Below are 25,321 nucleotides of genomic sequence, written 5' to 3' on the forward strand. Positions count from 1 at the left end.
TACAATATGTAACTTCATCTACATAAAATACACTTCTTTCTTTCCTATTGAAGGAACTTCTTTAGTCAAGGAAATGAAACACCTTCTCTAAAGATAATTTTACTTCATTCAACATAAAACCAACAGTTTCACAGACCACTGCACATCACACACCTGTCATTATCTGATTATCTACTCGTGTAACATAAAACTTTTACTGAATGAAAATCAGCAGTAATAACATGAGAGTCATTTCTACACTGTACATTCATGATTATGATACTTTGAATATTCATGACACAAGGACACTTTCTCTCACTACGTATAAATGCACTGCAGCACAAAGTGAAATTTGGTGGAATTGAAGTAAGCAGTCTCAAAGTAAAAGAACAAAAAGAGTATGATCAGTTAAAAAAAAAAGTTACTCTTAGTCAGAAAGATATGTAAACTTTGCAATGCCATGGTGAGCTTTTTTACTGATATCAGCTTCATATAATGTATAAGGAATATGCACACAGATTTTGAGATAAATAATTCTCTTTATTTTTTTTTTCAATTCTTGCAATATAGAATTTGTGCTCTTATAATTAGGCATGGGATCGAATAATGTTTACCTGTGCCAACAAAAACACAAGACCTTGTAAGAGCTTTGTACGTGTGAAAGTGAAAACATACGAGTGGTGGCATATATACCACATGTTATTAGTATGACTGTTATAACATATTGCTCCTATTCCTTACACTGCTTCTTTCACAAATAATCCTCTATAATTATTTTTAACTTCTTTGAACTTAAAAAGCATTACAAACTATCTAATAAAATAAAACAGATTTTCTTATTAAGAAGTTACCTTTACATACATCACGTCATCATAAAAATGAAGCATTTTTACCCTTAAAATTTTGCCAATGATTAAATAAAATGCATTTTTCCTTATACAATTAAGTAATACTGGACACAGTAGTTTAATATGTTTTAAGCAGAAGCTAAATATTATACACAAAAATAAATACAAAAATCATTACAAGGACTTCCTCCTGCACAAAAAGATATGACTTATTGGTCCATTATAATTAGTTAAATGTTACCCTTAAGAAGATATTGATGAAACTCATGAAATAAAAAAATGAGTAAAATATTACTAAAAAGTTTTAAATACAATAAAATATTGTCCAATGTAATACTTTTAATTACACAACACCAGCCTAGTTAAAATCATTTTATAATGTGGTATAAAATGATTAAAACCTAATTCACGTATGTACTCCTGATCATGCTAACTAGTACTGTCAGAAACCATTTTCACACTGACACCACATGAAGTCTTCACTACAAGAGGACCTACAGTTGTTACAGAACATCAAAACAGATATACGGAGATCACGGTTCCTACATTAACAACTGGTATTTACATACAATTTGACAGGCTTCGTATCATAGCATACAGCTTGGTTATACAATATAATTTTGGTCTCCCATAGCTATGTGATATAAAGTACAGTATAGGAAGGAATACTTTTTGAATGATTTTCTTGTGCTTTAGTACTCTTGATATTTTGACAGAAGTACAATGAGCTGCAGTGAAGACTATTAGCATTTCATACTAATTTTCTGTTTTGAGGAACTGCTTTTCATAACTTTGAAAAATTTATAGCAGTGCAAACTCCACATGATAACTTGTGTGCTGGAAGACTTATTTCAGACTGTCATTCATTCAGTAAAATGTACAGTCATTTCAATAATTCAAGTGTAGGAATGTGTAAAATTCAATTATTTCAAGTGTTTTTATGGTTGTAACCATTAGTAGACTGTCTTTGGATTGTGTGCTGCATTTAGGCAAATGAGAATTTTGTACTTTATGACTATAGAAATAAGGCAACTAAAAAAGCAAGGTGTTTTCAGAGGAACAAAGTTCATACAAGGCGAGAGTACAGTACACTACCTGAAATTGTAGAGAGCCTGCGATGAGTAACATATGCTATGGCATCTACTGCCAAGGAATACAGAACTCTAATTGTCATATGCTTCATATAAACAAGTACACTGTGATTCTTTAATACCTGATACCACTTGTAAAATCTGGTCATGCAGTACACTTCTAACATTTTCATACATTCAGCAAAGTGATATACCCTAAGAATGGTAAGCTATGGCACTTTTATACAAGTGAATATTGCACTGCTATATAAAATGAGAGAAAGGATTTACTGTTTTCAAGTATCATCGAACAATTGCTTACTCATGAGGCCTTTGATAATTTTATGAAAAAAAAGTATCACAAGTAATTATCACAATTGAATGAATATTCTAATACTGGGAGGCAATAATTGGAATACAACTCATTTATTTTCTGTATTTAGTTATTGTAAGTTTTGTCTCATTATCATGACCAAACATATTTCAAATGTCAGTTCATAAAATAAGTTTTCAGCAATGTACTGACAACCCCTATAAAATTATATATCGCCCAGTTTCTTATTTATCAAAACTCCTTATCGTTATTTTTAAATCACCTGCACATAAAGTACACTGGAAAAGAGATGCTTTATAGAATGTTTACAAAATAAATAATAAACATTCCTTTTTATTCCATTTTATCCTTTACCTTTCAGCGAGGTATAATGCTACGCAGCTCTAAACAATGCTCGTTCATTTCGAGAATCAGCACTTATCTATTTTCAAAGCATTTACCTTCATTAAGATTATGAATACATCAACATTTACAAGTGGAAATTTAACAATGTGTAAAAGCATAGAGAAACTCTGATGATACATTATTCACATCCAACCTGCCCAACTTCCAACTGCTTCTCTCTCATTTGAAAATGGAGGGGATTTTTTCTTTTTGTAAACAAGATATCATCTCGCACCTGATATCAGCTTCATTGATTATTACAGGAGGTTAGGTACATAGTTGTGAATAATGGGATCACTAGAATATTCCCATTTCTGAACTAAAAAAATAAACATGATTATCTGAGTAAAAGCTGCAGCATAATACAAAGTAATGTATATAAATTCTTGAAATCTAATGATAACTAAACAGGGCTTTCAGTTCCCTTTCAAATTTCAACTTGAGCAATATATCCTCAGGCATAGCAAGTGGTTTTTTTTTTTATTATTATGGTCAAGTGTCTTAATTTCAGCTAATTTTCACCATCTTGGTCTTCAATACAGCTTGAAAGAATGATTACCAACAGGCCTGGTCAGAACACGCAAAAAGACAGTAATACTTCACAATCACTGGCAGGAACAAATTGGATTTCTATAACAAGATACCAAGGCCAATATAGAGGAGGTCGGGCGGAGAGAAATGCCCGAGGCAAATTAGCGGGCCTCATCTGCCCAGAGATGAGGCCCGAAAGACAAGATCGTGGTTTGTTTTGACCGCATGGGGGCGATTTGAGGCCCGCTGAGAGAGGTGAGTCACTGTAAATCTCCTCACCGCCTGACCTCCTCTATATTGGCCTTGCAAGATACATACCATTCAAAATGAGATTCCACATATGGACTTTCAGTTGCCTTATGACACCCCAAAGGAGAACTATAGGGGCAAGAATAACTAACGTAGGATGCAAGTGGAAATAAAAAAACCTCAATATACAACAACTGTACGTAATGCACCTAAAAAGTTCTGGCCAAAGGCTCCAAGAATGTCTTTTCAACACTTAACCCTTTTACCCCCAGGCTATTTGGAAATTTCCAACCCTTAACCCCCAAGGGGTTATTTTTTTCCCAGCACATTTTTTAGTATATTTTTTTAAAATTGCTCTAACAGCCTTAATTTTTGTCATAGAGAGGTCAGGTTGGTCTCATTCTCTTGGAAAATGCCTGAATTTTCTAAAAAAAACTATCAAAAATATGAAAAAAAATCTTTTATAGCATTTTTTTGCGATGACGTACCGGTACGTCCATGGGGGTAAAGGGATAGCTTTTGTGAAACGTACCAGTACGTCCTTTGGGGGTAAAAGGGTTAAGGGTCAATTCTTTGTCACAGAACTCTATTAACAACTGGATAAAACTAAAAAGAAACAAAAAATAATGTACTGTACTGTATATATAAAACATCACCCTAAACAAGGAGTAAAAGTTTGATATCTAGTCCTTCTATTACCAGCATTCACTGCAGCAAAGATATCGTTCTCAAAATATAAGAATAAAGGAGCTTGCACTTTCCTGTTAAAGGACAGATATACTGTACTTCATTTATCCTCCTGAATAATCTATATGAATAAAAATTAATAAATATTAAAATTACATTAAAAATTAAAATTTCTCAAGCTCATCGTTTTATAAGCATGCATTCCACAATTTGGTGCATAAAAATTACTAGCAAATGTGAGAGGAATAACAAAATCACCATTTGTGGAAATGTCTAGTTTAGTTGCAAAATTCTTGCAGATAATACATGTATAATCTTATCCTAAGATTGATACGTGTATAGTCCCATTACTAATGATTTAACATACAAATATTGCATATCACAGTCCTCATAATTCTTCCTGTCAGTCATATCCTGTGCTCCCCAGTACAGCTTAGTATGCCAGTATATCTGCATTTTAGTTGAAAGTACATTAATACTTAAGGTAAAAAATACTGCAGCCAATATTCTTCCATTGAGTCTCTTGTTCTATTGTCCCTCTATACCCTCAGCTAATGAGTCTTGTTCACAACAGTTTTTGAAGCTGCAAGCATTCAACCGGTGCTAGATTACATGATATGGAGTTATTCAGATTTTGATCTCGGCGCAAAACGTAAGATTTAAAATTCAAAAAGAAACCTAGCGAGATATTATGATGGACATTTTATCCTTTTGAAACTAACTGCTATTTACTACCGAAATATTTCACTTTTCTAGGAAAAGTAAAATAAATGGGATTAGCAGTCATAGTCCATTGTCCTTGATATTAAGAGTTCAAAGTAAATTTTTCTGACTTGTTACCAACCAGCAGTCATGTCATGTCACATTACATCACAGGCATACAAGTCGTTCCTAAATCTTTTGACAAGAGTCAGTAAGGATGCAGTTTTTTTTTTTTCTAAAACTAGCTGGTATCAAAGGAACTACTGAGTCCATGTTTAACTTCAATTAACTATTCGAAAATATATCTAACCTAGAGCTTATCTAGTAATATAAAAATAATGACAACTTACAATTTGAAGCTGACACTTCTCTTCGAAAGGCCAGTCATCTTTTTTTTTCATAAGAAATTATTTCAGGTTTTGAAGCCTGAACTAAATATAAAACTGTCAAAATACTTTACAAGGACTACATTACACAATACATTTTTTATGCCTTTTTTTAAGTCTGCCAACATATCAAGAACAACTCTCAATTCAAATTAAACAACATAAAATACCTTCAACAATTTACACTTGGTCTATCCTTTTATTTGTTTGTCTTTAGAGCTGCAATATTTGGTCCTTACAGATCAGAGGGCGTCTCTGGCTGGCACACCATCATGACCTTCTGAAGGAACGTGTCAATTGATTCTGTAGGGCATACAAAAGTGTTAGATTCACAAACAAATTTGATAAAAAGCATCACCCTCAATAATGTATCTAATCCTTTAAAAGTACTGAGATAGATATATTAATATAGTCTTATATATATTTCAGTATAAAAATAGATATCCAAATGAAGGAGGTCAATCTTTAACTAAAGATTCTGATTAGGACAGGCATTAAGAATTTGAAATTTTTGGTTGAGTGGCTTAAACACCTATCGTTAAATTACATTAGGCAAGTGCTGTATAGGACAACTGACTGTTAAGAGAGCTTTATAGACTAATTTTAGTTTTTTATACTTCCCGAAACAGGGTTTGTATTGTATTCCTTTAATTTCCTCCTTTAGTCTGCCTTCCACTACCATACATCATTACCTGGCTCTTCAATTGTCTATAACTTACCTCCACAAAGACAGAATTTGACTTTGGAAGAATTATAACTATAGTCAATTTCTTTTAGTGAGGCATATTTGCACCGACTCGCAGCGGTGCCCTTATATCTCGGAAAAGTTTCCTGATCGCTGATTGGTTGGACAAGATAATTCTAACCAATCAGCGATCAGGAAACTTTTTCGAGCTAAAAGGGCACCGCCGCGAGTCGGTGCAAATCTGCCTCGCTAAAAAAAATTGACTATAATTTGACTAGTTTCCTTCACAACCCCAAAAATTGGTAAAAGCAATAACCAGGTAATTTCAGATTCTTTGCATAATTTAAAACTTTGCTTGAAACTTTTGGATATCTCTTTCTCTATTTCACAGAAAGAAAGTAAAACTAGCTCAGAGTATGCATTATTCCTGTTTTTGAACATTTCACTGTTTAATATTTCGACTTGTGTTACTAATAATTCTGTTTGCCTTTTTTGGCTCATAAAATCCTGTGAAGGGATGAAAAAGATAAAAGTAGAGGTTTAATATACTATATACTGTATACTTAAATTTCTTAGTAATTTTTTTTTATTTATATAATTCAAAACTTCAATAGATTTTAGAAAAAAATTTGTATATCGTTTAAATTTAACCTTTATTAATTCATAATCTTTTTAGAATACTTCTATTTGGAGACATAGCAAAACATACATATTTTCTGACTATATATTTATTCTTTTTAAATTTGTAGGAAAAAAAATTGATAGCAAAACAGAAATATCCAAAAAACGAAGTAAAGGATCTTATGTATTTAGTTTTTATTGTGCAAATTTTCATGACTAACATTTTCTTGACAATAAGCAACTTAAAAAAAAAAAAAAAACTGGTGTAATGGTGATATTCAAGGGATCTCATATTTGGTGTATCAAATGTAATAAAGAATTATCAAATGTAATAAAAAATTTTCAATTTTACTTGCAGAATTAATAACCAAGGAATAAAAAAAAAACCAATGCAAGGTGAATAAAATTCAATATACTGTATGTGTCATGGGTACATGTTTTCTTCTCTCAAAGATGTACAGCAAAGAACAAGAAGAAATAAAGGTCTTTATGATAATTTTATGACAAATATCTTATTTTTATGTTAATATGTGGAGTAATTGTTACAATAAACATCAGTATTTGAATAATTTACTATAAGCTAAGTTAGATATCAGTCAAAAAGATTTTAAACACAGGAAATGCTATCTTTGATAGTTTTTCTAGTAATATTGATTAAAACTCTGAAAAATAAGCATCTAATATATTCATTATATAAGAGAATTCAGGTTTCTTTAATAATATGTCAAATTGCTATTCAATAAATACTGGAGCTACCCACAAGAAAAGCTCTTCTCTAATAGAATAATGGGGTGTTTAAGGTTGAGTGAGGCTAAAAATAGTAATCATTTTACCTAAGAAGTAACAGGTCGAACCACCATCATTAACTTCTGCAGTTTAACTGTTGTGTTATCTGGGGATAAACAGGCAAAAAACATATAACATTAAGCCAAAAAACACATGCACAAAATTAACACATGCCACAAAACAGATGTCAGTCCTTTTAATACAGACATTTGCATGTACAGCAATAGTTAAGCACCTCGTCAGTTAATACCAAGAGATCAACAGATGGTACCACAAAAGAAAAGCAAACAAAAATGTCTCGCTTGTCCCACGTTATTTTCAAGCTCGGAAAAGGTGGACAAAGAGAAGGTACTGTTACAATTTTTAGTTGGAAAAAAAGGAGTTGGGTAATATATTCATAAGATAATCATCAGTCATGATGTATAATGCAATCCTGTTTGCTTTGTGCATTCTTCATCCTTCATAAGGGCTTACTAGACCTGCAGAACAAATGAGCATTGTAACTACATAGAATGTAAGATCTTCAGCTTGGAAAATGGTAATAAAAGGCTAGCATCTTAAAAATATATCGGAGAAAAGTAGCCTACAGAAAAAAATATGCTACTTAACCCTCTCATCTACTATTTCCCAATACCCATCTACATATCAAAATTAGTTCTCTATGGATTCTGTCATACATTTTGTAAACATGGTAAACACGACAGATTACTTTTATTATACCAAAATCATTTAACCATCCATCTTATGCATGTAAAATCATCAGCCGAGTGATGTTCTAACAAGACAAAGGAGTACCTTTATATTATTGTTGCTTATTCTTGTATTTCATCAAATAAAAATTATGATAAAACAATACATTTATATATATATATATATATATATATATATATATATATATATATATATATATATATATATACATATATATATATATGTATATATATATATATACATATATATATATATATGTATATATATATATATATATATATATATATATATATATATATATATATATATATATATATATATTATATATATATATATACATATATATATATATATATATATATATATATATATATATATATATATTATATATATATATATATATATATATATATATATATATATATATATATATATATATATATATATATATATATATATATATATATATATATATATATATATCTACAGCACAGTCAAGATGCCCTTCACCAATCAAATCAACTTGTGATTGGGATTTTACATCTTAATACCACCCAAGTTATAAGTCCACTACCAGTCCACTAACTGTGCTTAGAAGAATAATATCCTAATGATATGTATTTATAAATTGCCACTAAGGACTATTAGCACATTATGATCCTGATTTACAGACTTGCAAATGTTGTTTCTGATACATTCTATGCAAGTGCATACTTTTTTGCAATTTCTATGGTCCAATAATAAACAATTACAATTCCCCTTGTGATAAAAGTAAATTAGATTAATCTGTAATTGAAGCTATCACAGGATTTTTTTTTTTTTAAGTACAGTGATAATGTACATGTACAAATCCTCATGTTACCCCCAAATCATCTCATTAATCTAACTAGTATTTATTACCTAGCATATATGTGCAGTGACCCTGTACTTCTATTACACAAAATGGCTAATGTTCAATTACCATTCTATACATGCCACAAAAAAGCTGTTCTGAGGATTATCATCTATATCAACAGTATTCATGATAGTTTTTTGGGAAACAACATTCCTCTGAATCATAAGTAGTACAGTTTATTATGAAATAATTAGTCAAGTCTAACTGTAATAGTAAAATCTTTGTATAGACTTAGTAGCCAGATACCCTCCAAGCTAAAGAGCAGGACAGTTTAAACGTTTGATATGAATAATATTGTTCTGTATCATACGAAGGATAAGCTATTTTTATTCAAAACTTTTGTATCGTATAACTTTGTTTAAATTATTCAATTAGAAAACCTCTAAGCCCTATTTAAACCAACACTGCCTTTAAGGATGCATCTTTATACATCAAAGTACTTGGGATTTTGCATTTCACAGGATATTCTCATGCAATTTGCTTTGTACAAAAGAATTCCTTATTTAGCCAAGTTTGTCTCATTTAAAGGGCCAACTAGCTTTTTAACTTTTAAATATAGGGTTATAATTTAACTTTAGCTACAACAGATATGTATAGTATGCTTTCAAATTCCATAAACTGTGGTAGGCTCTAGATTCCATTTTGAATAACAGAATAAAACAATTTTCTAGAAAGTGAAATTAGCACTCTCTGTTGAAAAGGGTCAGAAAGAACGTTTGGATTAGTGGGAGTCTTTGCAGCTATTTCCAAAGCTACCATGAATAGCAAAAGCTTGAAAGTGGAAGCGGAACCGTGCCACTATTTAAACTTTTCAAACTTGATGTTACGGAATCCATTATATTTATGTATCCTGTACATCCAGTGACCATTTAGTCTCATATTCCAAAATAGAATTCCATTACAGATAGAATAGTTTCACTACAGTTTGAGTAGTTTAATCTCCAGTAACCAAAGGCACAAGTACTTCGTAAGTTTAAAAAAGGACTAAGTTGATAATGCTACATTTTAAGAATGTACAATTTTCATTGAAATACATTCGTCAAATGTACTTCAAAAAGGTCCTATATACAGTACCACTACTTTTGATCATATCTGACACCCAAAATCTTCTCTTAAATGGAGTCAGCGAATCTTCCAAGTATTTCAGGGTCAAATGTTTACCCATTAGGAAGCTATACAGAATATTACAACAAAAACGCCTTCTTCTAAGACTGAAGTCTTATACTGTATTTTTAACATATCTCAAATACAAATTTGTGAGAATTTTATACAGAGGCGAGGCATTTGTGCCTTCTACCCACACACTAATTTTCAGTACAGTACTGTATTCATAAATAAGCCACTGCAAGAAAGGAGTCCACACAGAATGAAGAGCACCATACTAGAGGTGCATATTAACCCTTTTACCCCCAGGCTCTTTGGAAATTTCCAATCCTTAACCCCCAAGAGGTTATTTTTTTCCCAGCACATTTTGCAGTATATTTTTTTTAAATTGCTCTTACAGCCTTACTTTTTGTCATAGAGAGGTCAGGTTGGTCTCATTCTCTTGGAAAATGCCTGAATTTTCTCAAAATATTATCAAAAATATGAAAAAAAAAAAAAATTTATAGGATTTTTTTGCAAGGACGTACCAGTACGTCCATGGGGGTAAAGGGATGAATTTTGTGAAAAGTACCAGTACGTCCTTTGGGGGTAAAAGGGTTATTAATTTATAGTGTTAAATAATGGATTCAGTACCAACATATAAAATCAAATACCTTACATGATTCACACAGGAAAAACCCCACTGAGTAATTTGAAAAAAAATTGAAAAAAGCAATGCCACGGAAAGGTACTTCAAATGTACTCGACGTACACCTCCAAAAGCTACGACAGGTAATTGGCCATGCAGAGAGCACCAACAAGTGGCTACTCTAAACAAGTACAACTAACTCTATAGTTATTACCATTCTCTCTAAATACAACTCATTTGTTATTCTTTCTTCTCTGCACCCACGACCATCATCAATTTCTGCATAGCTTCTGTAAAGTTATCTGAAGGGGTTAAAAAATGACAACATAATTACAAAGCCAAAAAAGAAAACAATCAGTGTCTTGATACCCAGTGGAATTAAAATTAGAATTCAAATAAAAGAAATAACAAAACTGGTAAAGGTAGCAGAAACCAAAAGCCATATATTTATTATGAATTTCTTGAAAACTTTCTTCTGATTTTGCCTACAAATTACAAGCAAATGGTTCTTTGGCCTCATTATCGTATTACTACATTAAAACTTTTGTGCTATCTTATGTTGACTGAAACTTTAATTATCTTTAAACACAAAACATCCACAACTTCAAAGAATGTTAGCAACATTCATGGCAACTTAAGTATGAAATTTTCAGAGAAATAGTAGTCTGCAATCGAGGCAAACCAATCGCCTTAAGGGATGGTACCGTATTAATGTTAATAAATTGGTACTGGTTACTAAACTATTTAGATATATTCTTTTAATTCCCAGCTTTATTTCCTTCTTAATCTTGAATGACCACTGAAGGCTTCATTTATGGATTTATTCTCAGATTAGAAAAAGTTGTATAAAAAAAATCTTATGTAAAATACAAGCCTTCATTCTTAATCACTACCAGATATCATCTAGTTAGTGAAGGAGATATTTTCTCTTGAAGAAATATATGGCTTCTTATCAATCCATACAAGTTATGTCTGTTAGTGGTATCCAAACCAAAATACACATGACATATGCGCATCGTAAAAGACATAGCTCCCTTCACAATCAAATTAGATTAACAAAAGTTGTTGCTGATAACATCTTTTTTTTACTCAAGTCCATGAATTTTCTAAGAATCTACAATATTAGGAACAAAGTGAAAAAAAGTAAATTTTGCTTTAAATATCAAACGTGATAAAACTTTGTATCCTATGCATTGCTTACTGCAGTCTATCAAAAATCTCGCTCTCAACTTGACCATAAACTTTGGAAGTGCCAGTAAAATTCAGATCCCAGTCTCAAGATTATAAATTAAGATTTCATACAAGGCTGTGGGTTAACACTAACTTTTTAGTTAAAAGCCATGGTATTTCCTTTCAAAAATATATAAAAATACCGATTTTAAAGTTATTAACTAAATATATAAAATATTTGTTAAATATTTGGCCTTTCACAAAATGTCAAAGATGTACGTCCCTTTGAAACTTTTTCAAATACCAAAACATAACAAATCTTAAAAGTAAATTTCATTTTTCAAAGCTATATAAACCCAAGTCCTCTAAAATAGAGAATGTCTTAAGCGGAGCTGGAACAGCCACTGAAGTCATTGACGAGGTAGTTAATAACAGCTGATGAGCACAGGTAAGTAGCCCTTCTCCACTTGCCTGTCAAAGGCATTTCCATTTGGACCTTTGGCTCAGGACAGAAGGGTGGGGGTTTCCGGTGGTAAGTTTAACTAAAGGACTCAGGTTTGTATATAAAGGAAAAATATAAATTACTTTAAATTTTTCCTTTATTCCTACACGTATACAAAACTTCCATCCCTCAAAATACGGAGACTTTCTTATTGATTATTCTTTTTCTTCCTTGGAATATCCCTCAGTCTCCCTGGTCCCATACTGAATCGAGAGAGAAGATAACAGCAACTTCTTATCAGCCTATCACTTGTATGAGTAGGCTTATAGGGTTTGAACAGTACGATACTTGGTTATGTACCCAATATTTGGTTAATGAAAGGAACTTCTTCCGATGGAGAGGAAAAACAGTTTGAAATGAAATACTGTACTTGACATATGATGACCAATGTGTAGTTATTCCTTCGATCATCATCATCGTCATGAAAGGAAAATGGAGAACTACTTACTGACTCGGTTTAATAAGGATGGTGCTCAGTAATGCAGCTTATCAGTACAATATTAGATCCAGCATGTAACAGTATAACTGCTTCATCCCCAAGTGAGGGGAAGAAAAGAAGCAGTAGAAGTCAATTATTCTACCTTTTATCCAGCCTTACATCGAACAGGTTACTATAGACAGATAAGATGCTTTTTACCCCGTTATGGAATTGGGCTGGCTATACAATTACTAGATCAGCCACTACAGTGACAAGAACAAGTGTTGAAGGACTCATGGGTATTCTTCCTTTCATAAGAGGCTTTTGGCATTTCTAATTCCATCACCTGTTCAACTGCAAGGTACTGTACTTAAGCCTAAAATGGAATCAATACCCTAAAGTTTTTAGCTCTCGTTTGAGGCGTAACCTCTACCCTCTCAATGGTAGAAGCATATACTCTATTATCTCATTAAGCAAGAACCAGACTGTTCTTTGAAATCTCTTTCTTGGTTCTGCCAGTGCTAAGATGTCACTAACACACCTGAGGTATAGGGTCCTATTTAAATAGCACCACAGAGCCCTCAAGAGACCAAAAAGCTCTTACTTGATTACCAGCTTGACATTTCAACAAGGCAATGGAGAATGTCTCAAACCTAGCCATGCTTGCCAAAGGGTTCTGGGCTATGGTAAAGAATTTGGGAACAAAACTAAAGAAACTTCCTTCCAACCTTCAGCGTGGGTACAAGGGAGTCCGTACAATTGTGAACTCTCTTCACCAATGCAACAGCTAGCAAAAAGTCTTGAGAGTCAGATTCCTGTCTGATGACCTTTTCAAAAGCTCATACAGAGAATAAGTAAGATTTTAAAACAAGAGTCATATTCCACTCTGGGGGCCTGAGGTCCTGAAACAGGCAAGACTAACGAAAGTCCTTCGAAAGAATGGATAACTTCAACAAGGAGGCGAGGTCTATGCTCTTCAGCCAGAAGACTAAGCTCCAGACTGAGCAGTAGCCTTTCACAGCTGCGACCGATAGGATCTAAACGAAGGTCGATGAAAAAGTCAGATCTGCGCTAGAAATTTTAGCAGATTGGGATAACACCATAATAGCGGCCATTTGGGAGCAACCACATTCATCCTGAGACCTGATGTGATCTACACAGCTGATCTGCCTGGGAACCTGATTGTAAGAGGAAAAGATTTGGGAACCCAGATTACAACATGGCTGTTGGAAAGCATTCACTAACACTGTTCATGGATCTGGAATGGGGAACAGAACACCGGGAGCTTATTGTTTGGCCATGGCGAACAGGACTACTGGTAAACACCAAAAGGGAAAAAGCATTTCCACTACACGAAGATGCAGGGACTACTTCGGCCCTACAACTTACACCAGGCGACTTAGGATATCATCTTCCCCGAAATTTATCTAGCTAACAGCTGTGTAACATAATTAGCCTCCCAAATATGCATCTGATTAAGTGAACTTGCAAAGCTATAGGGAAACTGTGCCTCCCTGCTTGACATAATCTACAATTGTGTTGTTCCTCATCAAAACTACAGTGTGTTTCCTTAAGCGATAACCCTAGTTGGAAAAGCAAGATTCTTCAAGACCAAGGGCTCCAACAGGGAAAACAAGCCCAGTCAGAGAAGGAAACAAGGAGAAGCATCAGAATCAAAGGTGGAAGAGGAGGGGAGAAAGAATGTTGGAAGAGAAGAAAGAGCAAAATAGATTCTTACTTTTATAAACAGACTCCGCAAGCAGAGCAATTCTTGTTATAAGGGGTCATTGACAATAAATCTCCCCCAAGGTTGCTCCAGCAGGAGCCAATGTTAGGCACTATCACCGTCACAGGTAACACAAACAGAGGATGGGGTTTTCCGACTCTGGGACATCAAAAGCCATGGGCCCTGAGGTCCCAGGCACAAGGTTGACAGTCACAGAATGATGATTGGAACAAGAATTATTGAAACAAGAATGACAAGCACCAGGCATTTCACTGGCACCAAAGCCATCTCACGGCTGTCACTGACCCTTTCACAGATAGCGAAAACCTTCTCTGGCTTCAGAAACCATGCAAAAATCACCAATGAGTTCACTGGCACAGGTATACCCACTGGTTCACTGGAGTCTCCACTCGAATTCTGGACTAGGGATATGGGGTAGTTAAAGTAGCCTTAGCTACCAGGTCCCTCCACAAGACAAGGCTTATCTGCAAAGCCTAGACATCTGTGTTTTTTATGGAAAGAGCTTCCAGCAAATGTTGGAGTGTAGCATTCACCTCACACTCCATCAACCCTGAAAATAAACTTGCTGGTATAGATAAAGATCTCCCTACACCTGAAGCATACTTTCTGGGACCAAGTCAGGGGCGTATACCCAGAGGCTTCAGAAATTGGAAAACTCCATGAGGAGAGCAAAGTGCTGTCTCTATGGCATTGTCTTGGCCACTACTGGGAATGAGGCCAGAAAAGACTTGGGCCTCCTTCCTCCTCAAAAAGTACACCCACCCTTAACAGGAGGCCATAATCTACACTTGACACAGAGATAGTTGAACAATAATGCCCATTTAAAGGCAAAGAGCAAGTGGGAATCAATTGCCGGTTTAATCTCAAACCAATGTTGTGCGAATCCTTTCACCCACATTCAAATTCCTTCTTTGTTCCGTCATTAATATGAAGCTAAAATCCTCCATCAAAAATAAAATTTGAGAAAAAGAATAACAGCCTTAGATAGTATGCAACAGTACAGTATGTCTGTATTGATGAGTCTTCAACAGGCGAGTGGGTGGGGTTACTTGCTTTGATCACCATCCGTTATTAACTACCTTGTTAACGATTTCATAGCTGTGCCAATCCGCAAATGACATTCCATATTCTAGAGGACAAAGGGTTATACATGTAGAAACACATACAGTGCTGTATATATCTCATACTCTCTGTAAAAGGGAGCTATGCTAAATGAAGCAGTTCCATCAGTATTTCCTGAAACAAAACTGGATACTGTTAAGGCAAATTAAGGGGGAAAAGGAATAACTGAAGACAATCCCCGCAGCAACTGAACAAAAATGTAAAGGTTAAAAACAACACTGTTAAAAACATAAAACCTGAATTTAGTGAAAACACCAGAGAGTCAATGGTAAAACACAAATGCTCTTCTTTAAATTACTGCACAGTTACTACAGTACTGAATATACATGGAACATTCAACCCTTTGCAGCCTCTTGAAAAAAAATATATTGTGAGGCACAATGGTTTGGTAAAGTGGGCTACATAACAAAATATATCTAAACAAAGAAATTAGATGTTTAAGACAAAATGCTTCAATTGTTCTATATAAATAACTAGTCAGAAGTGTTGAAAATAATGTCTCGGTGGAGAAGTCTCTCCAACGAATCAGCCAAAATTAGCCCGTCGTCCAGGTAATGCGACAGACGTTATCGGGTCAGATTATCATTATCAAAATGTAAACTGCATCACCAAAGTCATTTTCCCGGGTTGTAAGCTTTAGCATGTTGACACTTCTAACCCCCAGAATAGATTGTTGCATAGAAAAGGTACAAACAGGTTTATATTGGAGAAAAATTTTCAAAGCTTGCAATCTAACTTTAGGACAATCTTTAATATTCAAATATACTAGGCTGATGACCCAGACAGTACTATTCCTATTCTTCAAAATATTCTTGAAAAACCTTTAATGAAGGAGATTTTCAAGAGGCTGCAATAGCATCAAAGCCAGGTTTGATAAGCAAGTAAGGAAAAATCTTTCACTCGAGACTTACTTAAGAAGCGTCTTACAGCTGCAGGTTTCTTCAATTTGATGAAAATAAGATAAACGGGAATGCCAGTGGATATGATACCTACTCCGATACCTGAAAGAAGATTTTTTTTTAGTAAAGTGATTTCAAAAGAGGTGTCTCTCTCCTTTTATAGTTTCTGTCAACAGTTTTTTTATAGATATAAAGTAACTGATGTTAATACTGTCAATATTCACAACACAATCTTTAATTTAAGGATAAAAAAATAAATGATAAAATCCATGATTATAAAAAACAGAACAAATGGCAACAAAAACGACAAAAGTGCCGTACAATTCAGAATTACTAACCGGTTTCAATAGGTGCTGCAAACATAGGTACAATGGTAATGATGATTGTTGCGATGATATAGATGATGGGCCAAAACAGGTTTACCTTAATTGGCCGTTCCAAGTCTGGGGCTGTGTAACGGAGCCAGGGTACACAGGCCACAGCCAAACCAATAGATATCTGTAAAGAAATATAAAATGTCAAGACAATTACATGCTTCAGTATAATTTTTTTCAAAAGGAAAAAATATCTGCCATTCCATATACAAAAGTTAGATACCGTACTGTAATGTATAATAAGAAGTTACATTTACTCAAAAATATCTCAAAGTCGCAAAACTATTACGTCTGCTTTACAATGAGATTTTGTAATACCTATCGCCAAGCTTCTTTGCAGCCATAATTTGATCCTAACTGAAGTGCTTTATTCCTTTTACTTCAAACCCCTTTTCTTTTCCTGTATTCTCTTCCCACTTATTTGTCCAACATATTTAACTTCCCCTTGCCCAAAATTTCAGCATTTAGCTGAACAACAAATTCTGTAGACTAGTCATACTTAGCCTAAAAGCGTGGCTTAATAGCTTCATCGAATGATGAAAAGTTAACTTTCAATTTCCTAGGTGCTTTATATGAAAATAAGGAGATCTTATCAAACATTCCAGCGACAGCAGTCATAAGTCTTACTTACCCAAGTTGCAAAGCCAACGTAGGAAATGAGGGCATAGATGTTACTGGATCCGAGATAGATCAGGCTAAGGAAGGCCATGAAGAGCACAGCTGGAGTAGGCGTCATTCTCTTAATCTGGATCATGGTGAGGATTTCGGGCATCTGGCCCTCCAAGGCACCAGCGTAGAACAGCCTGCAGAGTGTCAATTTTCAGTTAGAAGAGGCAGAGCTAAGCTTCTGAGCATGAAATATGCAATAGCTATCATCAAAATCTTCTAGGCTACTTCTACTTCAATGGACTGACATAATTCTTTAGGACAAAAATTAGAAATTTACATGAAACGGAGCTTATATTTTGACAATACACAATTCTTATAACTCTCTAAATACAGAAAATGAGTATTTAACATAGAATACTGTATTAATCAATTACTAATAGTTTCAAACGGTTACATATAGATTGTAGTATGAATAAAGCAAAACAATTAAGAAAACTAATAGAATACTGTATCAAAATAAAAATATGAGGCAAGTTTCCACTATAGTATTTATGGATCTAATATCAGTTGGTGTCAATAGATGCATTGACATGCAGTGCTACAAGAAATAAATAATGAAGAGGCAAAGAAATGATTGCCCGAGAAAGCACATAACTTTAGAAAGCGTATTGTAAAAAAATCAAATGGAGCAGAGGAAATGTTCGTGTAAGTTCTAGGCATAAATGGGAATGTTCGCGAGTTGCACTCAAAGATTACTTTTGCCGATAGCCTGTGGGATACAAATCGTATAATTTCCGTAATGAAGCAGTCCGTAGATGCTGTCAATTCCAAACCAGCTTCAGTGGTATACTTATGGTTTTGTAATCACATTTGAAATGTTTTTATTTGATGCAAGTTATTTGAAGCAAATTTTTTTCATTACCTCAAATATTATGGGATCCTTTTACAGATCTTCAAATAGTTTGGTTTTGGATTTAATGTCTATTTTAGGCTAATGGGCAGGCACAGAAACCATTGAGGTCACTCAGTGCTATCGTGAATAACGATAAATATTGACTCCCAATGGAAAGTGCAACTCATGAACAAGGGAAAAAAAAGTAATGGCATATAAGCAACAGCATGCATCTGAGTGTCAGATAATGCTCAAAACAAAACCATTTTGGATGTAAGAAAAAGAGGAAAAGGCTGTGAGAAACTGACTTAGGCCTTCTCAGGATAGATGTGGTGCATTCATGCCACTACGCAATATCTGAGATGAGTACGTAGGTGGATGGTTTGTATACGGTATATAATCAAGTTTTAATTTGCACGAACATTTGTGAAATGACATTTCCATTATATTTTAAACTTACCAGAGAGGAAAGCACTGTAGACTAAGAATTCTTTTCTACTTCACTACAACTTTCGTTTCTAAAGACCATAAATCCTAAAGGTAACCCGAACTTACCAGACCTACACTACGAAAGATAACCCGAGGAAAACCACCCATTGCCGCACCCTCTTCATAACGGACTGAGTGCTTTCATGCACGACCCTCCTCCTTGTGCAGTACTTTTGCTAGCATATTCATAATACACAGAAGAATGCTCTAGAAAATTTTCCATAACACATCTATAACACAAGACATTATCAATGCCAATTCAGTTAAGATTCATATCCCTTTGCAATCCACAAAATTTAAATACGAGTGTCTTTTACGCTTCCACCATACCTGTGCCAGTGCCACTAAACACTACTACATGACAGTTAAATCTTCTCTTAAATCATTCATTAGTACTTACTACATAGAACTACAACTGAAGCTAAATCTAGGAAATCACTGACCCCAACATCTAGCTTTCTAAAGAGGGACTGGATCAACTTTTTCCATGTCTCAGGATGATATGTAATCAAAGTAAGCTTTCCCATCTACATTTGAAGCACGGAAGCACAGTATGGCGAGAGATAAAATCACCACGAAAAACATGGACAATACCCCCAGCAATCCTCATTCTGGACTTTTTTTATACACTGTACATTCTGGTTTTATGTCCTTAAGTACCCCCACAATCAGAGCTACTAGCATTCTCCACAAGACACCCACAGTTTCATCAATGTTATCAGGCTAGTCCACTGTCCAATCACATTCCCTACGCTATGCAATGATGCTAGCAACTCATTACATGACTTTAGTAACCTCCCTTGCAACTTCCGGTCCACGTAACATCGAGACCGGCAAGGTTTAACATGTAGCCTAAGTAAACCGATTAGGGTTTTTTGGGCTCAAGCCATGACGTCCTGATGGAAGGTTCCTTCAGTAGCTTCCTAGGGTATATTTAACTAGTTAAATATACCCTAGGAAGCTACTGAAGGAACCTTCCATCAGGACATGGCTATCTCACCCAAAAATACATTTTTTGCTTGGCTCAAAATCCGTTCTAAGGGATTTTACTGATAAGATAAAAAGACAATATAAGGTTTTACAATACCTTGTAGTAATTCCAAGTCAATGTGAGAAATAAATATGAAAAATAATTTGATAAGCCAAAATTATTAAGAGTGAAAAAATCACTCTTCAATATTAAAATCAAATAATCGGTTTACTTGGACCTTTGGGATCTTACACCTTACGACCACGTGCAAAAAAGACACGCACTGGATACACTATTGACTGTTCTGGTAATCTTTCAAAAAATTTACAATGAAAATCGTTTATAGATCTATCTACAGAAATATGTATTCCATTCTAGCAATACACGAATACATGAAAATAATCATTTATAAAAATGCAAGATTCTCCCACCAAAAATACGTTACAAGATGATGATACTCTACACAGAAAGGAAAAAAAAGATGCGAGAAATTTCATGAGGGAGAAGATATACATCGAGAGACAGAGATAAGCTAGCTTTTTTGCGTGAGCTACAGATGGTTAGAGACGCAAACCCATGCTTGGTTATTTAGTTACAGAGATTAATCTTAGTAGCAACAAGCTTACGAAGTGGATGGACTTTGAGAAGGTGCTAAGTGTCACCATTAGGCTACACAATCTTCTGTTTGTACTTCACAGTAGCATGCGTACTGTACTCTCTCAGTTTTAAAGATACAAAACCGATAGATATTAGATTGGTAACAATTATACAGGTGAAAAGATCAGAATTGCTCTGGTAGTTATCAAATTAACTTTAATGAAGACATTGCACAAAACTTTAATTATTGTGGGTGTATATTGCAAGTTTCATTTCATGCATTGTCTGTAGGAAATAGAACAACAAAATTTCAAAAAGTCCATCCACTTCTCTTGATGTTATTACATCCCAAACAGATAAACGACAGATGTTAACACTTAAACAATACATATATAGTCAGCAATAACTATTTTCTGCGAGTAATTTGCGCAAATCTCTTCCTGGGGATAATGATTTTTCGGTGGCCCATAGAATAACTTTGCAAAATGCAACAATGAAATGCAATTCTTGTATTTGCGAAATCAATAATTTTGTATTACATGCAATTTTTTTTTTTTTTTTTTTTTTTGTTATTCACAAATTCAGTAATTTGCTATTTACAATTTCGACAATTCATTACTCGCAGAAAAAAACAAATAGCTGAACATTTACGTCAAAATAATGCACAATTTTCAACTCTGCAAAAAATCAGTGCTCATGCGTTGGAAAAGGTGGACAAGGGAGTGTCTGTCTTTCCCAACGCAATCTGCAAAAGGCAAATATTCCAAGACACGAAAATCATCTTTTAAGTCATATTCTCAGTGTTTAATTATTTTTTTTATTCTTGATTTAAATCTAGAAATTCTATCAAGATACCCAAATCATCTTTTAAGTCATATTCTAAGAAATTAATTATTTTTCATATCATATTCTTGATTTAATGTTATAAATTCTATTTTCAACGTTTAATCATTCTTTTAAATCATATCTTGTTATTGATACAGGTTGGTTAATTATGTTTATATTGGCAGAAAAATGTGAAATAATCAGTGGGTTTGAAATCCAAGTTATTCACTGAACTGAATTAAATGAAAAGGATTTTTTTCATTTATATACCAAGTAAAAATTGAAATCAAGTTTTCACTCGATGGAACTGAATTAAATGAAAAGGACCTTTTCATTTATTTACCAAGTTAAAATTGAAATCTAAGTTATTCACTCAATGGAAATGAATTAAATGAAAAGGACTTTTTTTTCATTTGTTTACCAAGTAAAAATACGTCAAAGAGTAACCCATCATTTTACAATTTCGTTTTTAAACAAATTAATTTTTCTAATTTCAAATATCTGGAGAAAAAAAAATCTATTAAGTGTCACTGTAAATATATCGAATTCCCCACTTGTTAAGAATACCAATATACATACAGAATACTGTATACATACAGAATACTGTATACATACAGAATACTGTATACATACAGAATACTGTATACATACAGAATACTGTATACATACAGAATACTGTATACATACAGAATACTGTATACATACAGAATACTGTATACATACAGAATACTGTATACATACAGAATACTGTATACATACAGAATACTGTATACATACAGAATACTGCATACATACAGAATACTGCATACATACAGAATACTGCATACATACAGAATTCTGCATACATACAGAATACCGTATACATACAGAATACCGTATACATACAGAATACTGTATACATACTTCTTGGTCTGTTCGTTCGTACAGATTGCTCTGTATGCATTCTTTCTATACGGTTTTTAAAAATTTCGCTTTTAACAATTTGATTTATTGACAATTTAAGCTTCTGGTATGTTTTGATTTCAAATTTTTGATCTGGTTCACTACTGAATAATTTGTTTTTAATAATATATATATATATATATATATATATATATATATATATGTATGTATGTATATATATATATATATATATACATATATACATATATATATATATATATATATATATATATATATATATATACATATATATATATATATATACATACATATATATATATATATATATATATATATATATATATATATATATATATATATATACATATATATATATATATATATATATATATATATATATATATATATATATATATATATATATATATATACATATATATAAAACTACTTTGACACTATTGAATTACCTCTTAATTTGAAACTCGGTTGTTACTTTTTAATATGAAATTTAAACATTTTCGACAATATTTTGAACTTTTTTTCATTATCCTAACAATTTTTTTTCAACTAGAGGGTTGTAAACGTCATTTTCAATATAAGAATTATTCAGGAAAAATTGCTTAAACGCCCATTAATGTCTAATTTACATGGCATAATATTTGAATAATTATCAATGACTTGAAATTATATTTTACCTCCACGAAAATATACTGTAAAAACTATCTCGTAGTTTTACTAGCAATTTTACACTTTGAAAATCATAAGTAGACAATAGTGGCATAAGAATACGATAAACAATTTATAGATAATTGATTATTTAAATTTGCCAAAATAACCAAATTCACCCTTAATCTAATTAAGGAAATCGTTGAGCTTACTTAAGGAATCATTGAGCTTACTTCGACCCTCAAATTCTAAAAATTTTCACAGTGAAACGAAACTCGGAAATTTTGCCTTTTAGCGCTGCAGAGCACCTAGCGTTGATCTTATTTCATAATATTTCAAGCCCTCCTCAACTGAAAGGGAGGGGGGCTTTCTTTTTTGGGGATGGAAAGGGGGGTGGTTGCGACCCCCACGATCCAACCCCAGTTTACCTCGACGACGTGAAGAGGATGCCATTGACGGAACCGAAGGTGGAGAGAGCCACAAAGATTGGGATGAGGAATTCCACTGGCCGGTACAAACGATCAGCAAATGTCTGTAAGACCAACGACCAACCGCCATGAAGAAGGAGAGCTTTTGCTGTTTCAAGTTCATTTCATGGATTAAATGTAAATGTGGAGGGGGAGGGGGGAGGGAGGTAGATACTGTAGGTGGATGATCTGATGATCTTGGCCTGGATGATGTGTCGGGGGGGGGGGGGATAGAACGCTCTGTGGGTTAAAATGTTAAGTTTTTTGGGGGAGGAATTGGAACACCATGTGAGGAATGTCTAGAATAATATTAAGTCGACGGAAGACACCTCGTCGTTGACTCCTCGAGGTATGGTACCTCTTAGTTACCTCGGTCATTACCTCTGAAGTTTCTTCGACCATTACTTTTAAGAGATAAAGTTACCAAGGAAAATTACCCATAACATGTGTGTGTGTGTTTTTTTCGTGTGTGTGCAGGTGTTGCATACAACGAGGTCTGCTCGGTTTTATTTTAGTCTCCTCCGGTCTTAGACCGTTAGAAGACGGTCTGAGACAGTTAGGAGAGAGGGATGCAGAATATCTTTAAAAAGAATCTTTCCCAATTTGATTCTAAGTTATTATTTTTTTTTTCGTTGGCAATACAATGTAGCAAATGCCTTTTTTTATGGTACATATCCTCTAAATCTTACTGCTTTAAATGGCTAAAACTAAAATGCGTATTCATTCAATATACTAAACCTGAAATTTTAAATAATAGCTTGTTTGTCCTATATCATATGTTTGGCAAGCATGGGTCTAGAAACTGTATACATGCTGGGAAAAAAATATCTGCTAAACTCAAAAGGAAACAAATGAATGGCTATAAAGACATCTGCTACATCTGATGCTTTACGAAAATAAGACACGTGCAGACACGTTCCATTCCCAATGATGTTAACCTCGTATGTGTACTGAACATTCGTGCGGAGATCCGAGACTGACATTCGACTGGAACATTTTTTATTTAATAATTAAAAATTTTGATTATTGTATGGCAAGACAAACTGTGCGCTGAAGACAAACTGTGTATGAATGTTATATTTTGAGTCAAAAGTATGTCACCTTCTTCACTTACAAAACGGCCACAGCCGAGTTCTGCCATCTGTGATTGTTCCAAGAGGTAGAGAGATTGACAAAATAAAATAAAATCTATGATTCCTATAAAATTCTATACCTGGAGGAGGTTAGGAGAACACCGTTGACAGCACCGAAAGTCGAGCAGGCGACGAAAAAGGGCATGACCCAAGTGAAGTACTTGTTAAATAACCTATTGGCAAATGTCTGTGGAAATAAGGTCAGGTCACAGGGGGGTTATTTCAGGTCAAAATGCATCGGCGCTGGCTGAAGAGTTTCTTATCTCTTCTCTCCTCGACCCTGTTCATCTTTTAATTATTAGGAGGGAAAAAGAAGGTTAATATGTTCGTGGGTAGACCTGAAAATGAAAATGTTATCCTAAAAAAAAAAAAAAACTACATTCACGCTTGCTTTCGCCAAGTCATGCTGTTTACCTATATGCTAAACCAATATGTTTACCATCATTATCTTCACTTATTCAACATAAAAGAATACTATGCCAATTTTAATAGAAATTTGATTTTAAATCGTATTGTTTATGCTTGTATTTATTATATTCTTGTGTACTTTAATGAAAATATGTGTGTGAGAGAGAGAGAGAGAGAGAGAGAGAGAGAGAGAGAGAGAGAGAGAGAGAGAGAGAGAGAGAGAGAGAGAGAGAGAGAGAATTTCTCTATCATTCATATATTCCCGCCACCGATACATACTTAATTCATTATGCTGTACTTGCGACCAATAAACATGACTAGAATACAAAAAACAGCACACAGTTACATATATCCTGACCCAACGTAACCTACTTACAAAAAAAAAATTGATATCAGTATATGCTACTACGGCAGAAACACACCCACCCATCCTAGCCAATTGTTTCGCACGGAGTCACGCAACGCCCTACGCACTAACCAATCAGAGGCTGCAATCCCGGTCAAGCCACCCCATTAGCCAATGAGAGGAG

The 25,321-nt window shown here is 33.8% G+C and overlaps 1 protein-coding gene across 3 annotated transcripts; it reads right to left on the minus strand.

Moving 5' to 3' along the window:
- Positions 1-83: 83 nt before the first annotated feature.
- LOC137624562 (large neutral amino acids transporter small subunit 2-like) lies at positions 84-24,619 on the minus strand. Of its 3 annotated transcripts, none has more exons than XM_068355473.1 (6): positions 24,464-24,619; positions 17,464-17,635; positions 16,797-16,956; positions 16,471-16,560; positions 7,310-7,368; positions 84-5,473 (listed from the first exon to the last, which is right to left on the minus strand). In XM_068355473.1, exons 1-5 carry the CDS (start codon positions 24,526-24,528, stop codon positions 7,310-7,312), a joined length of 546 nt encoding a protein of 181 aa, XP_068211574.1. In that variant the 5' UTR covers positions 24,529-24,619; the 3' UTR covers positions 84-5,473. The 3 variants fall into 3 exon arrangements, with proteins under 3 accessions (XP_068211574.1, XP_068211573.1, XP_068211571.1); XM_068355472.1 differs by lacking the exon at positions 7,310-7,368 and adding an exon at positions 10,815-10,902; XM_068355470.1 differs by lacking the exon at positions 7,310-7,368.
- Positions 24,620-25,321: the final 702 nt, after the last annotated feature.

Source organism: Palaemon carinicauda, chromosome 31, assembly GCF_036898095.1.
Source record: "Palaemon carinicauda isolate YSFRI2023 chromosome 31, ASM3689809v2, whole genome shotgun sequence".
NCBI lineage: Eukaryota > Metazoa > Arthropoda > Malacostraca > Decapoda > Palaemonidae > Palaemon > Palaemon carinicauda.